We start from the raw sequence: 14,922 nt of genomic DNA, 5'->3' as shown, positions 1-14,922 counted from the left end.
GGCTGGGTGACCCCACCCTCATTTTACTGAAACTCCTTTAGCCCACCTTAGAAGTCATAAGAGACTCACAAGAGACCCTCTAAATTATGAAGCACACCTGGGGAGGCAGGGACAGAGGAGAGTCACCGCTCACTCACCTTCTTACAGTCCAAAACAAGACGGAAAAATTTTTAAAAATGTAATTTTTATTTGTTGAACATAATTTGAAACTATAACAAAAACATTTCTTCATCTATTACCAGAAACCCAGATAATAACTGGAGAGAGCTGGCCCTTCACCTTGGTGAGGGATGGAAAAAATAAAGGTCCTGTGCATCCCTGGTCCTCCCTCCGGGTTCCCTACAGAATGCCCAGGCACTGACAAGGAAAGTTGGGAAAGTTGGTGGGGAAGCCAGAGGTCACAGAGTGCTGGAGGCCGGGCTTTCAGCCATGGCTAGGCCAAAATGAAACATCTGCTCAAGTCTCCCCAGGCACCTGGCTGGGGGTGAGTGGGAGGAAAGAATGGAGAAAACTGATGCTGAACCACAAATTACCACCCTGTACCTTGGCCCCGAAATGGTCTCTGTTGGCACAGGAGGGGCTGGGATTAACAGAAAATAAATAAAAGTGACATACTTCAAGGAAGGAGGGTGACAGACTCTCGGAAGAACCCTATGTCCTTGCTTGACAGGGATAAGGCAGGGCATGATGATTTAAAAAAACCTGGTATGAGGCCAAGGGCATCAAAATACTAAACACAGAAGGGGGAGTGGCAGGGAGGGGGCTGTTCATTAGGGGGACTATGGTGGGGATTCTGGCTGAGTGTGGGTGGGCTCCCCTGGCAGCCCTCATTTTTCTTTTCTGCATAGCCACAGTGCAAGAATTAGGAAACCCAGGCTGCCCTCTACTGGTGACTCCTGGGAATGACCACAATACAGCTGCATCCAACCTGAAACCCCAAAGGACCAGGAGAAGCAGCCCCCAGGACAATCCAGGATGGCAATACCACTCAGTCCGAAGACATGACTGGGCCTCTTAGAGGGAGGTTGGGAGTGTTTCCATGGACTATTCCTCTTCATGGCCTGGCCTGCAGAGGGGCCTGGACAAGTAAGGCTTCTGTGCTCACTTCAAAGGCATGAAGAAGAACTTGTTCCCAGACTTGCAGCGCACCTGCTCAGTGAGCACGCGGAGCAGCATCTCAGAATCCTCAAACTCATCCAAGATTTCCTTCAGCCAGCAGCGGGACAGCACGGTCACATTAAGGAAAACCCCGGACCCAGAGGACATGGCAAACAAAAGCAGCCTCGTGAATTCTTTCAGAGAGTAGACAATGCTGAGGGGGAAGCAGCTGCGCAGCCCCCGGCTCTGCAGGAGCTGTCTGGTCTAATCATCTCTGCAACTTTGTGCCATCCATCTACCACCCCAACTTATAGATGAGGACACAAAGCTCAAAGCTCTGGGTTTCAGAAACCAGGGGGACCAGGACTGGGAACCAGGTCTGCTAGAGTCAGAAGTCTGTGCTCTCTGTTTCTCCCAGCATGACCGAGGCAGAGCAGGGAGGCTACTCCATGATGGTCTGTGGGTTGCACAGAGTCTGTTTGCCTTACAAAGTGTTTTTAAAAATCGACATCATTTTCCAATATTTGAAAACTGGGAGATACACATAAAAATCTGCATTTTTGGCTTCTCTTGAAAAACAAAATTGCCAGCTAAGCAGCATAAGCCACATTCCCGCATGGCCTGCCTCCCCACCGGGGGCAGAGCATCAGCTGCTGGTCACTGCTGCCCATGTACTGTTGGTTCTCCCCCAAGGGCACTAATGGGAGGGTAAAACATCTAACCCACTATCAAACTGTGCTAAGTTCTGGGGGCTGGATGTTCCTTACACCTGGCACCCTCCACTCACTCCCAGTACAGGCCAAGCCCAAGCCTTGCAGGGAAAACCAGCAGCCTTCTCACAGCCTCCTGCAACTCACATCCCTAGGGATCTTATTAAAATGCATTTCTGCTTTCCTAGGCAAGGGGTGGGATCAAAGCAATAGTATTTCTAATAAGCTTCCAGGTACTGCTGGTGCTGCTGGTCCATGGACCACACTTTGAGATGCAAGGTAATGTTTGAGGGTTTTGTTTTTTGGTTTTTTGCCATTTCACTGGCTTCCCAGGCATACAGGTTTGGATGCTTAGTCCTTCCCCTCCCCAGTATCCACCTTGTCCTTCCAGAGTTCAGCACTCTCTGCTCCTGCCCTGGGAATTTACCTGTAGTTCCTGCAGGCACTGTCCTTCTAGCTGGGGACGAGCATCACCCACACACCAGGCCAGACTGATGTGGAATGAAGGGTCCTGTAGAGGAAAAGAGGGATGCAGGCTATCACCTGGATGCCACAGCAGGTCTGGGACAGAGCTATCAGGATATTCTTGCTGGATCCCTGGCCTGTGTGAGAGATCTGACCCTTAGCGTTGATCCCAAGGACAGCAGAAAGATAAAATAGCCTCAGTTGGTCTTATCCCCTTCCCCAAATTCACATATTGAAGACCTAACCCCACCATTTTGATGACATTTGGAGAGGGGCCTAAGGGAGTAATTACGGCTAGATATGATCACGAGGAAGGGACTCTGGTGATGGGGTGAGTGCCCTTGGCAGGAGAGATTCTGGGGATCTTGTGCACTCCAGCTTCTCTCCTCCAGGAGGGGAGGGCACAGTGGGAGGAACTGGTCTATAAGCCAGAGTCCTTACCACAACCAACCCAGCCAGCACCTGGATCTTGGATAACTAGCCTCTAGAAAGTGAGGAAATAAATTTCTGTTGTTTTAGACACCCAGTTTATGGTACTTTATTATGGCAGCTTGAGCTAACTAAGACAATCCGTTCTGAGAGGCTTTCCTATAAATACCATACAGAGAGTCATTAAATCTGGGGATACGGAAGAGAAACCAGGATCTGACTCTGTTTTCCAATCTAGAACATCCTAACAGATGCCATACTTTTCAGATGAAATGAACAAAATTCAAAATGTCTAAATTTTTAAAGAAATAATACTTATTTCCATTCAAGTTCATTGTTAAATATTTCAGCATGGTTTTAAAAAAATATATCAAATAAAATCAATGGGCCCTTTAAAGCCTTGACATTCCACCTGGACTCTTCAGTACCCCGGAGAGCACGTGGCAGGTACAGTAAAGTATGCAAAGCTACAACTCTTCCCAGAGGGTCTATTTTGCTAAAAATTGTGGGAGATACTTCTTAAGAAACATAAAACAAACATGGAGACATTATGCAGTAGGAGACATACTGGACCATATTTAAAATATGGAGTTTTAAAAAAACGTTAGACTTTGGATGGGCCACATCTAGCTGCACCTCAGACCCCTCACCTCCCAGTGGCATGTGTCCTTTGTGGGCTGGCATCTGGGACACTCCACACAGCAAAGTCTGGAGGGCTCTTTAATTTGCCTCTGATGAAGGCTTCTTTAAGGATGGCTTTATTCCAGTTAGAGACGGGCCAGTGGAGAAGCAGCAGCCCGTTGAAGAGACAATAAGTATCTCCATTCATTATCTCCAACCCTGTTCATTACCGGATAGAAAGTGGTGAGGTCGAATTCCTCCATGACTCTGTCAACCTCTGAAACCAGGTCCAGGCACTCGGCATGCCCTGAAGTGACCTCAAGCCCAACAAAGGTCCTAGGGAGAGGCAGAGGCAAAGGAAACATGGGCATGAGATGCAGCCTCTGAGGGCACAGACCACCCAAGGAGGAGCGGGATGCACCAGGCAGGAAGCCTGGCCATAGGCTCACTCCACCTCCCTCCTGAGCTTCCAGGGCTGCTCCATAAGCCTCTCCTCTCTCCTCTTCTGTCTCTAAGCCTTCTTTCCCCAGGTCCAACCCACATGGCTCCTGCTGCTACTGCTCTGCACTCTGCCCCCTGGGTCCGCCTCTTCCCACAGTGCTCAGGCCGCTCTCCCGTGCAGAACCACGTAGTAAGGTTAAAGCCCTTCCTGACCCCACCTTCAGCCAGCCTCCATCCTGTTCTCAGGAAAACTTTTTAAAAAGGTGTTTGGTCCAGCTTTCCTGTCCCCTACTTCCTTGCCTCCTGTCTCCAAACCTTTGGCAGGAGTGCCTGCCAGTTGCTGATTGCTGATGACCTCCGTGTCACTAAAGCCAAGGATACTCCTGTTCTCACTTGTTCAGTGGTATGTGACGCTGCCAATTCCTCCCTCCTGGGAACCCAGTAGCTTAATAAATTTGTAGAGCACAGAATGAAGGAAGGAGTGAGCCCTTTCAGAGGTGCTGAGAGAGGGTGGCTCAGTGAGTGGAGGGGACACTGGGGCTCACTCTGAAACCTTGGTAATGATAATTTCTTCTTATATTCATTTAATGCTTTTAAAATCCACTGGCCTCTTTTGAGCCTCACAACTGCCCAGCAATAGATGAATCAAGGGGAGGTGTGTGATGGTGTCACTGTGGGGATGCTGGTTTAGCACACAAAGGTCAGAGAGCAGAATGTGTGAGATAAAGGTTAAAACTAGGGATGCAGACAGCAGGAGCAGGTTTTCTACCTTCACAGCTTTCTTCCCTATACCGAGAAGGGCCCCATCTGCTCTACCTCTGGGACCCCTCCCGATGTTCCTCCAGTGATTTTTCTTTCATTTTTGTGTCACTGAGGATTAAACCTGGGGCCTCATAGGTCAGGCAAGCGATCTATCACAGAGCTACATCCCAGCTCTTTTTACTTTTTGAGACAGGGTCTCACTAAATTGCCCAGGCTGGCTTTGAACTTTGATCCTCCTGCCTCAGCCTCCTGAATGTCTGGCATTATAGGCATGTGCCACCATGCCTGGCCTCCCAGTTCTTTTTCTTAATGGAAATTCAGATTTGGGAACAGCTTCCCTATAATCTGGCAGACTTGGTTAAAAATTTAACAAAAAGCACTCCACCAAAGACTCTTCTTCTGGTAGTGACTTGGGATCAGGGGGACACACCTGGTCTTCTCTTGATTGGTATAAATCTTTACACGGTTGGCAGTAAAGAAGAATCTGAAATTTAGAAGAAAAAAGATCATATTTCAGGAAGAATAGGAAAAAACAAACAGAAAAATAGTTTGATAAATAGCACTTGAGAAATAGAACTTTATACTTAATATTGTCACCTCATTATATAAATGGTAAACTGAACCCTAATTAGAGCTAGCAAGACATTAAAATCACCCTGTCCAAGTATATATAGTATCATTCAGATGCTAGCAAAAAAATTTTATTTTGATAAGAGCAGTTCATTCCAAACAATTTGAGACTATCTCAACTTTACTGATAGGAACTGAGAAAGTGTTAATCACTTAATTTGTTATCAGTGGGTGATAACAAATCATATGAGGGCTAAATTGTGCCTTGCAGGTTAAAACAAGGACAACACTGATTTAGTCTAAGCAATAACAAGAACACTTCCCATGTGCAAGGGCTGAGCTTAGGGTTTGGGGCTTATCAGCTCATGGGATCCTCACATGAGCCTTTGAGGCAGGCACTATAAATATGCCCATTTTACAGACAGGGAAACTGAAGCTTTCGAGGCAGGATTTGAACCTCAGTCTGCCTGACAAAGCCCCTGCTCTCTCCTATGAGGCTCTAGGAATAGTGGGTCTCCAATGGTATGAAAGGAAGCAGAAACAGGCCCCCACTGACCCCTCAGATGAGTGACACGGGGACCAGTCAGGTTCAGTAAGTTAGGTGCTGGCTGTGTCCTAAAGATACTGGTGATTGCAAAGGGACAGACTGGCTTCTTGCCCCTCCTGATCATCTTGGCAAGTCCCATCACAGGAAAAGATAATTTCACAGCCTTCAGGCCAAAGGATTCATCCCAGTGGAAGGAATGGACATATCTGCTGGCTGGACAGAGCCTTACAACCTGTCCACGTGCATGAAGTCAGCCAGCCAGCACCCTGCCTCCTCGCTCAGCATCCCTTTTGGGGAAAATGTAAGGGATAACAGAACCACTAGTTCTTGGGAAAGCACAGATTTTGGAAAGAGTTCTGGAAGGTGTTGGATAAGTGTTCTGCTGTCGACACTGGATGTTGTGTCCAGCCACCACCCCTTCAGCTGCAGGTGCTGACCTAGGCCTGGCCTGTCAGAGCAGAGAGTGCCCTCAGTGGCAGCAACAGAATCCGGGGTGCACTGCTTGTTCTCAGTCATCCTGGACTCAACCTGACAATCAAGCTCAAAGAGGCCATGGCTGGCTGAGCCCCACTCAGGACACAGAGCAAGAAACACTGAGCCACGGGGCACATCAGATGCATTTCCTCGGAGGGAACCAATCCAGCAAGCCAGGGGCAGTTCTCTGGAGCTGTTTCCCAAGTAAACAAGGGAAAAAGCCACCTATGTACTCCTTGGGTACCCCTCGGGTACTCTAGAAATAACTCTTGGGTGAATTTTCCAGAGTCTTAATGGGCACCTGCCTATCAAAGAACAGGTGGGTTCAAGGAGGCCCAGAACTGAGACTTCCCATCAGGGGCCTCGTTTCCTTTGTCTTGCACACTGGGCAACTCTGCTGTTCCCGGACCTAGAACTTATCGACAAGCTGCCCTTGGTCAGGGAACAGTGTTCTAGCAGAGAAAGCTTCTTAAGTAGAAGGAGAAAGGGCTTTTTAACTCTTCACTCACAAAAGGGAGAGCATGAACACCAAGCCAAACCAATCCAAGTCTTTTGTGACTTTTGCTGAAGTTATTTGAAAAATGGGCTTTTGGGGGCAGGAGGATGGCTCAGTGGCAAAGGGCTTGCCTAGCATGCCTGAAGCCCTCAGTTCTGTTCCTGACAAAAATAAAAACAAAAACAGAAACAAAAAAGTAAAGAAGAGCGCTATGGGTTGGGTTTGTAGCTCAGAGGTAGAGTGCTTGCCTAGCATGCATGAGGCACTGGGTTCGATCCTTAGCACCACATAAAATAAAATAAATAAAGATATTGTGTCCACGTATAACTAAAATATTAAAAAAAAAAAAAAGAGGGCTATCTTCCTAGGCAGGTCAGCCTGGAGATGCTAGTGTCCCTCCGGTGCACAGAGCTGAGACAGTAAGAGCCAGGTGCCATCTAACATCTTCTGGTGACCTCCACTCCCTCATCACGAAGCTAGCGCTTCCTCTGAACTTTGTAGCTATACCAGCCTATCCCCCTTTGTGTTAAGCCACTTTGGGTTGAGTTTCTGGTATCTGTGACCAAAACAGTCCTGAAAGTATACATAAAGTTCAGTAAATTTGAAAGGAGGTGGGCTAGGCTTGGAGAACAGACGAGCTTCAGTCCTGATCCTCTAGATGACTGACTGGCCTGGAGTAAATCTTCCCCTCTAGCCCTCAGAAAGGGTTCAACTAGTTAGGTCGAACCCATTAGTTGGGCAAAGCCCTTCACTAGAATATCTGGGCCTAGGGCTTCTTCAGCTGTGGGTATGGGCCTTCCTTGGCTAGGAGACTTCTATTTCTTTTTCTCTCAGTGCTGGAGTTCCCACTCAGGGCCTTGTGCAAGCTACGCAAGCACTGTACCACTGGGCTACACCCCCAGCCCAGAGACTTCTATTTCTACCTGTCTCACACATCTACACAGTGGGTGTCTGTGGAACACCTCATTTGAAAAAAAGCTCTGCAGGTAAAAGCAGAGTCACAAAACCACCATGGCTTCTTAGGCTCTTTCCAGTCCCAGCCTTCAGTGGACCCACAGAACTCTAAGAGAGGTGTCCTCCAGGCTCCGTTCCCTCCTGAATGTCCAAGCACTCAGCAAGCATCTATTTAATGGCATGATTAACCAGAGCACCTGGAGAAGGCTGTGGGTTATTCAGAGAGAAGCTATTATCCTGCTGGGGGGAACCTGGGCTCCAGAAGGGAAGAGGGACATGGGAATGAGTGGAGGTGAGGAGTAATGAGCTATAGACTGTAAATAGTGCCAAGACTGACGATCCCGAGGACTGAGGAGTTCTGGGGCACATGCCATCTGGTAGAAAGAGCAGGAGGGTCCTTTTTTAAATTTTTTTTGTACTGGGAATTGAACCCAGGGGCACTTTACCACTGACTATATCCCCACCCTGTTTTACTTCTTGAGACAGATCTGGCTAAGCTGCTTAGGGCCCTGCTAAATTACCAAGACTGGCCTTGAACTTGTGATCCTCCTGGCTCAGCCTCCCAAATCATTGGTATCATAGGCATGTGCCACCATGCCTGGCAAGAGCAGGGTTCTGATGTGCTGAAGTCTAGCAGGAAAAGCATTTCTGTAGGAGAATGGCATGAACTAGTTAAGGGGGAAAATGTCGTAAGCGCGTAGACAAAACCAGAAGTAGGGTTCAGTTCTGGCCCTTTACCAAATGCCATGCTGAGGGGCAGGCAGAATTTCATTCTCCATAAGCGCCTCTGAGGCAGACATCTTCCCATGCCCTGTATGCAGATATTGGTCACTGGTTCAGTTCTTGACACAGAGCTCCTAAACCCATATAAGTTCCTAAACAGTAAGGATGCTGAGACCATCTTTCGTTCTATTATTTAGTGTTTGACAGGTTCCTTACACAGCATTCCTAAATCCTTTGGAACTTTCTGCAACTCTTGCTGGATTCCTGTAAGAGGGACAGTCACCTGGAAAGAGCAAGCCATGATTAGAAGCCTGGACTTTCAGCCCTATACCCCCATCCTTTGCGGAGGGGAGAGGAGCTAGAGTTAATAATGCCTTCATACAGAAGAATCCCTAACGCACAGGTTTGAAGAGTTCCTTCTAGTGAAGAATGCATGGTGCGCTGGGAAGGTGACACTCCCTAACTTCACGGAGACAAGCTCCTGAGCCTGGCACCATTTCAGACCTCACCCTATGTGTGTCTTCATCTGCCTGTTCATTTGGATCCCCTAAAATATCCTTTAAAGGATCCAAATTGATAATCTATTAAATGAACTGTTTTGAGTTCTGTGAGCTGTTTTAGCTAATGATCAAGCCTGAGGAGGGAGTCACAAAAACCTCTGAATTATAGCAAAATTGAAAAAGAGTTGTGGGTAACATGGGGATCCAACATGAGAAGTTAGCATCTGAAGTGGGGGGCAGTCTCGTGGGACTGAGCCCCTAACCTGTGATGTGTGCACTAACTTTGGGTCATTACCATCAGAACTGAACTAAAATTTCAGGATATCATGTGGCTACAGTTGTGTTAGAAATGTTGAGTGAGAGTGTAGAGAAAGAGAGTGAAGATTTTCCTATATGGCATGTAAGAAACTAGAAGTATCAAGAATTTATAGGGCTGGAGATGTGGCTCAGCGGTAGCGCGCTCGCCTGGCATGCGTGCGGCCCGGGTTCGATCCTCAGCACCACATACCAACAAAGATGTTGTGTCCGCCGAGAACTAAAAAAAAAATAAATATTGAAAGAAGTCTCTCTCTCTCTCTCCTCTCTCACTCTCTCTTTAAAAAAAAAAAAAAAAAAAAAAAGAATTTATAATGTGCCCAAGGTCACACGGGATGAGATGTACCGCAGGTGGCCCCAGGAGATGTTTCAATGTTCCTGTGTTCTATTCCTTTTGCTGGGATAATGAAACCCATACCTCCAACCTGCAGTAGCTCAGGAAAGGGGGAGAAGCCTTGGAGAGAACAGCCAGAGGCCCAGGGAAGCGCTCACCTCTGGAAAGAGGCCATGCGGTCTTTCAGAGCCTGCACAAAAGGGAGGATCCAGTGGTGACGCAGAACCACGCTCTGAGACAGGCTGAGGTGGAAGGCCTCCATCCTCACCAGCCGGGGCACGTAAGTCTGGGCATGGGGTAGCAACAGATCAAGCAGCTCCAGGAACTCATCCCTGGCTTCATCTGGAAGGAAGAGTGGAGCGGGTGGGCTGTTGTCTTAGCCAAGGTTCAAGGCTAAGTGAAAAAGCCCAGGAGGCAGACAGAAGCCCATATCACTCTGGGTTTGAGTCTGTGTCTATAAAGCTTATTAAAATTTAACATGCATTTCTGGTTAAAGAAGTAATATGTGCTCACTGAAAAGAATTCAGGTAAACAACATACACACAGGGAGGAGACTTCAGTTTATAGTCCAGCATTAAAAAGCATAGAAGTTGCCGGGTGCAGTGCTGTACTCCTGTAATCTCAGCGGCTAGGGAGTCTGAGGCAGGAGGATCGTTGAGTTCAAAGCCAACCTTTACAACTTAGTGATGACCTAAGAAACTCAGCGAGACCCTGTGTCTAAATAAAATACAAAAAAGGGCTCAGGATGTGCCTCAGTGGTTAAGTGTCCCTGAGTTCAATCCTCAGTACCAAAAAAAAAAAAAAAAAAAAAAAGTTTGGAAATTTTCACTTCATGCTAACAACAAGTAAAATGTTCAGCAAACTAAGAAAACAACAGCTCTTCTTAGATCTATAAGAGAAGTGAGTGACACACAGCTGAATACAGAGGCTCACAAATTATTGGACCAGACGTACATGAGCTGAAACCTGTGTGAGAACAAGGGCTAGCGCAGGGAGGCCTACATTGTAATAGACAAATTGCTGGAGACTCAGGGTATACAAATCTGAAAGTTAAAAACTCTAAGAGGATGTGGGTTGTGGGACATACACATATGCACACTGCTTTCTGAGGGTTAGGATCTGGAACTCTACCAGGTTCTCACAGAATTTTGGAGAAAAATCATCTTGTGCTTCTGGCCCTTCTGGCACAAGGGGATAGAAAGAAACCATTTAGAAATTCTGTTTTTCTTAAAAGGTCTGCCCTTAGGTTTAACCAGAGCCTGACTTGCAGGTGTTTTAATAGGAGCCCTACTGACCTGGGGGAAGGGAAATAACTTCAAACTGGCTCTCGCCTTGCTGTCCACAGTCCAGAGGCACAGGCTCATTTAAATGACTGGGACCTGACCACAGGGCTGTAGAATGCTTCCCCTTCACACCTCACCATGTTACTGAAGGCCTGTTTACCATGTCCCTGCTATGCAACACATCATATTCAGCTATGAAGAAAAAATGATAAAACATAATAAAAGGCAAAAAATACAGTTTAAAGAGAGAGTAGGTATCAGAACCCCTTAAATTTAAAAGATTAGAAATCATACATTGTCTGACTTTGGGCCACAATGGAATTAAACTAGAAACTGATAACAGAAAGAGAACTGGAAAATTCCCAGATACTTAGAGATTAAACAACACACTTTTAAATAACACCTGTGTCAAAGAAGAAATCTCAGGAGAAATTTGCAGATTTTGTTTTTTTGAGACAGAGTCTCCCTAAGTTGCTGAGGCTGGCCTCGAACTTGCAATCCTCTTGCCTAGGTCTACCACCAGTTGCTGGGATTATAGGCAGGTACCACCTACAAGTATTTTTAAGTAAATGAAAATGAAAACACAACTTATCAGAACTTGTAGGATGCAGCAAAAGAGGTGCTTGGAAGAATACTTATATCACTAAAAGCACATATTAGAAGATCTAAAATCGATCCTCTAAACTTCCTCTTTAAGAATCTAGAAAAAGGGGCTGGGGCTGGGGCTCAGCGTGAGGCACTGGGTTCGATTCTCAGCACCACATAAAAATTTTAAAAAAAAATTGTGTCCACCTAAAAATAAAAAATAAAAAAAATCCAGAAAAGAGCGAATTCTATTCCAAGTAAGCCGAAGAAAAGAAATGATACAAATCAGCAGAAATTGATGAAATTGAAAACAGGAAGTTGATAAAACTGGTAGGTATAGTTTGAATATGGGTCTCCCAAAGGTTTATATTGCTATATTGTTTATTAGTTATTAGAATTGATAAGATAGACTTCATTATGGGCTAGGGTTGAGGCTCAATGGTACAGTGCTTGTCTTGCATGTTTGAGGCACTTGGTTCAATTCTCAGCACCATAGGAAATATAATAAACAAAATAAAGTTATTTAAAAAAAAGTAGACTTCATTAAATTTAAGAACTTCTGCTTTGTAAAAGATATTAAGAGAATGAAAAGCTATAGACTAGGAGAAAATACATTTGCAAAAGATATGTCTGATTAAAAATACAGAAAAATATAGAAGAAACTCTTAAAATGAAACGTAAGAATATAAACAATTTGATTATAAAGTAGGACAGAAATCTGATTCACACCTCACCAAAGAAGCTATACAGATAGCAAAAAGCACCTGAAAAGATGTCCCACATCATATGTCACCAAGGAAATGCAACAATATACCTGTTAAAATGGCTAAACTCCCAAATACTGACAATACCAAATGCTGACAAGGACATGGAGTATCAGGAATTCTGATTCATTACTGTTGGGAATGTAAAATGGCACAACCACTGCCTAGGACAGTTTGGTGATTTCTTACACAACTAAACATAACCGTTACCACACAATCCAGCAACTGCCCTCCTTGGTGTTTACCCAAAGAGGTTGAAAACTTACATCTACATGAAAGACTATACACAGATGACTATATTTTATTCATAACAGCCGAAACTTGGATGCAATCACAAGTATCCATCTTCAGTAGGTGAATGGATAAATAAATTATGGTACATCCAGACAATGGAATGTTATTTAGTACTATTAAAAAAAAAAAGTGAACTGTCAAGCCATGACATACATGGAGGAGCCCTTAATATGTATTACTAGGTGAAAGAAGACAATCTGAAAAGGCTACCTACTGAATGATTCTGACTCCATGGCATTCTGGAAAGGGTAAACTATGGAGATGGTTGAAAGATCACTGGTTCACAGAGGTGAGGAAGCAGGGGAGGGATGGATAAGAGGAGGAGAGGATTCTTAGGGCAGTGAACTATGATTCTATAATGGTAGCACAAGTCTCCCCACAGAAGGTACAACACCAAGAGTGAACCCTAATACCAACTTTGGAGTCCGGGTGATGGTGATGTACCAATGTAGGCTCATCAACTGTGACAAGTGCACAATTCTTGGTGGGGGATGCTGGTGGTAATGGGAGAAGGCTACACCAAATAATAAGAGCCACCACCTACTTTGTGAATTGTACGAGGAACCTGACAGAAATTATCTAGTTCATCTTCCAAAGATAGGTATTACTATTATCTCCTTTTTGGAGGTGAGAAAACTGAGATCTGAGAAGTCCAAAGGATACCCAGAGCAGTAGATAATGGACGAAGTCTGACTCTGGGCATTTTTTTGCCTGCTATCCACTTATCAGGGCTGGGGAGGCACAGACAGGGTTCTGGTTTCTTCCTCTTAGTTGTGGCTAAATACATCAAGAGGCACCTATTGGTCTCAACTGTTTGCCTGTCACACATGACTCACATGGTAGGTAGACATGGGTGGCCCAGTTGCCTCGCTCATGAGGAAAGGTGCGCACACGTCCCCCATGTTTTGCACTGTCATCCTCAGGCCTCTCCTCTGTGTTGGGGAACATGTTCAGTACACTGTCGGGCACTGGAAACCTCTGACTAGGATCAGGACTCTGGCCACTGCAGAAGAAAAAAGGAAACAAGCACATTTATCTTTTTAGCATTCTCTGCTTTTATACACCCAACAAAAGCTGTAACCCCTTATAAATATGATCCTGAGTGTGGTTTTCCAGGCAAGTACATGAGGTAACTTCTAGAAAGTCACAAAGCTTTCTCCCACATATTTGCGCTGGAGTCTCTCAACAAGTCTGGGAAGCAGACCTTAGAATAAAGCATGGTCCCCATGAGAAACACTCTGGCAGGCAGCAAGGTGTGGTTTAGGTATTACATCCTTGGTTGGACAGGCCTGAAATGGAGCAGCATTTTCTAACTCTGTGATCTTGGGCAGGTGATGTACCCTTTCTGAGATACATGTTTCCTCATGTGTTAACTGTATTTCTACCTGACAAAACTACTAGGCCATCAACAGTAAAGCACTTGTAAAGCACTCAGCAAAGACAGTTACTTAAGAACCTAGAGCCCACAAAAAAAAAAAAAAAAAAAAAAAAAGACTTTCATGGCTTTTGTCCACTTAAGTTCCCAATCTTCAGTTTGGCTCAGACTAGGTGCTCAAAGAGTATTTGTTGAATGAATTAAAAGGCTCTCCATATGCTGTGTTTGGGGGAAGGCAGTGTATGTGGTTCTGGAGATCCTAGGGCACTTTACCATAAAGCTGCCTTCCCAGCCATCCCCTCTTAATTTTATTTTTAGACAGAGTATGTTGCAGGAGGCCAGCCTTGAAATTGTGATCTTTTTGTCTCAGCCTCCCCGGGTCTCTGACATGTGCCACCGCACCCGGGTCTCCATAAGCTTAAGCAAGTATTATCACTGCAATTGTGTTCAGATGAAGAAACAGACCCGGGACGGTGTGCTACCTTACAGAACACAGAACTTGCCCGAGCTGGCGTCCTGCCTCCCAACCTTGCCCGAGCCTGGTGGGGGCACTCTGGGGCTTTGTCCAGGGGTGCCCTTTGGATCCTCCTTTCCCGCTTTTCCTTCCCCGGGAACCGCCTCCCCTCCCCAGTCGACAGACGCTCGGGTCTGGCGGGGTTCTCTTAACAAATCCGCGCCCCGGCGAAAGAGACTTCCTCGATCCTCACCGACGACAGCCCCCAGCCCCGGGCCAGGTCCGCCCCTGGGTCGCGGCCTCGATCTCAGCCTCAGCCTCGTCCTCATCTTCGGAGCCGCTGCTGCTGTAGCCCACCAGGGGTCCAGCGCTCATGGGGCCTTGTGCGACACCTTCACGGGGCAGGTCCGTGGGCAACCTCAGCCAGCACCCCGCGTTCCGCTGAGCCGGAAGTGCTCCCGGGGGGGCGGGGCGAGGGTATCACCGCCTCGGGGCGGGGCCGGGCGGGGCCAGAAGGGGCGGGACCCGCGGGACACTAGCGAGGGCCGTGTCCGCGATCTGCACGCTGTCCGCATGCTGTTTGCCCGCTGGCTGCGCGTGGAGGGCTACCGGGCCTCTCGGAGCCTCCCCGCTCCATCCTTGGTGTGCCCGTTTCACAGGTCCCGGGGCCCCCTCCTCAAACCGGTTCAAAGTCCGAGCCCCGGGGCCGCTGCTCTCAGAGCTAAGCC

The 14,922-nt window shown here is 46.6% G+C and overlaps 1 protein-coding gene across 2 annotated transcripts; it reads right to left on the bottom strand.

Annotated features, from left to right (window-relative positions):
- Positions 1–199: 199 nt before the first annotated feature.
- On the bottom strand, positions 200–14,630 carry Usb1 (U6 snRNA biogenesis phosphodiesterase 1). Of its 2 annotated transcripts, XM_026395729.2 has the most exons (7): positions 14,448–14,630; positions 13,202–13,368; positions 9,598–9,781; positions 4,957–5,010; positions 3,554–3,659; positions 2,236–2,319; positions 200–1,206 (listed from the first exon to the last, which is right to left on the bottom strand). In XM_026395729.2, the coding sequence occupies exons 1-7, from the start codon at positions 14,567–14,569 to the stop codon at positions 1,102–1,104; spliced, it is 822 nt and encodes a 273-aa protein (XP_026251514.2). In that variant the 5' UTR covers positions 14,570–14,630; the 3' UTR covers positions 200–1,101. The 2 variants fall into 2 exon arrangements, 1 of the variants encoding a protein (XP_026251514.2); XR_003301454.2 differs by lacking the exon at positions 200–1,206 and having other exon boundaries at positions 2,238–2,319; positions 3,353–3,659.
- Positions 14,631–14,922: the final 292 nt, after the last annotated feature.

The sequence above is a fragment of the Urocitellus parryii genome, chromosome 15, assembly GCF_045843805.1.
Source record: "Urocitellus parryii isolate mUroPar1 chromosome 15, mUroPar1.hap1, whole genome shotgun sequence".
Classification (NCBI taxonomy): domain Eukaryota; kingdom Metazoa; phylum Chordata; class Mammalia; order Rodentia; family Sciuridae; genus Urocitellus; species Urocitellus parryii.
The sequence above is the reverse complement of the archived record's forward strand: the minus strand, read 5'-3'. Positions and strand labels throughout refer to the sequence as shown.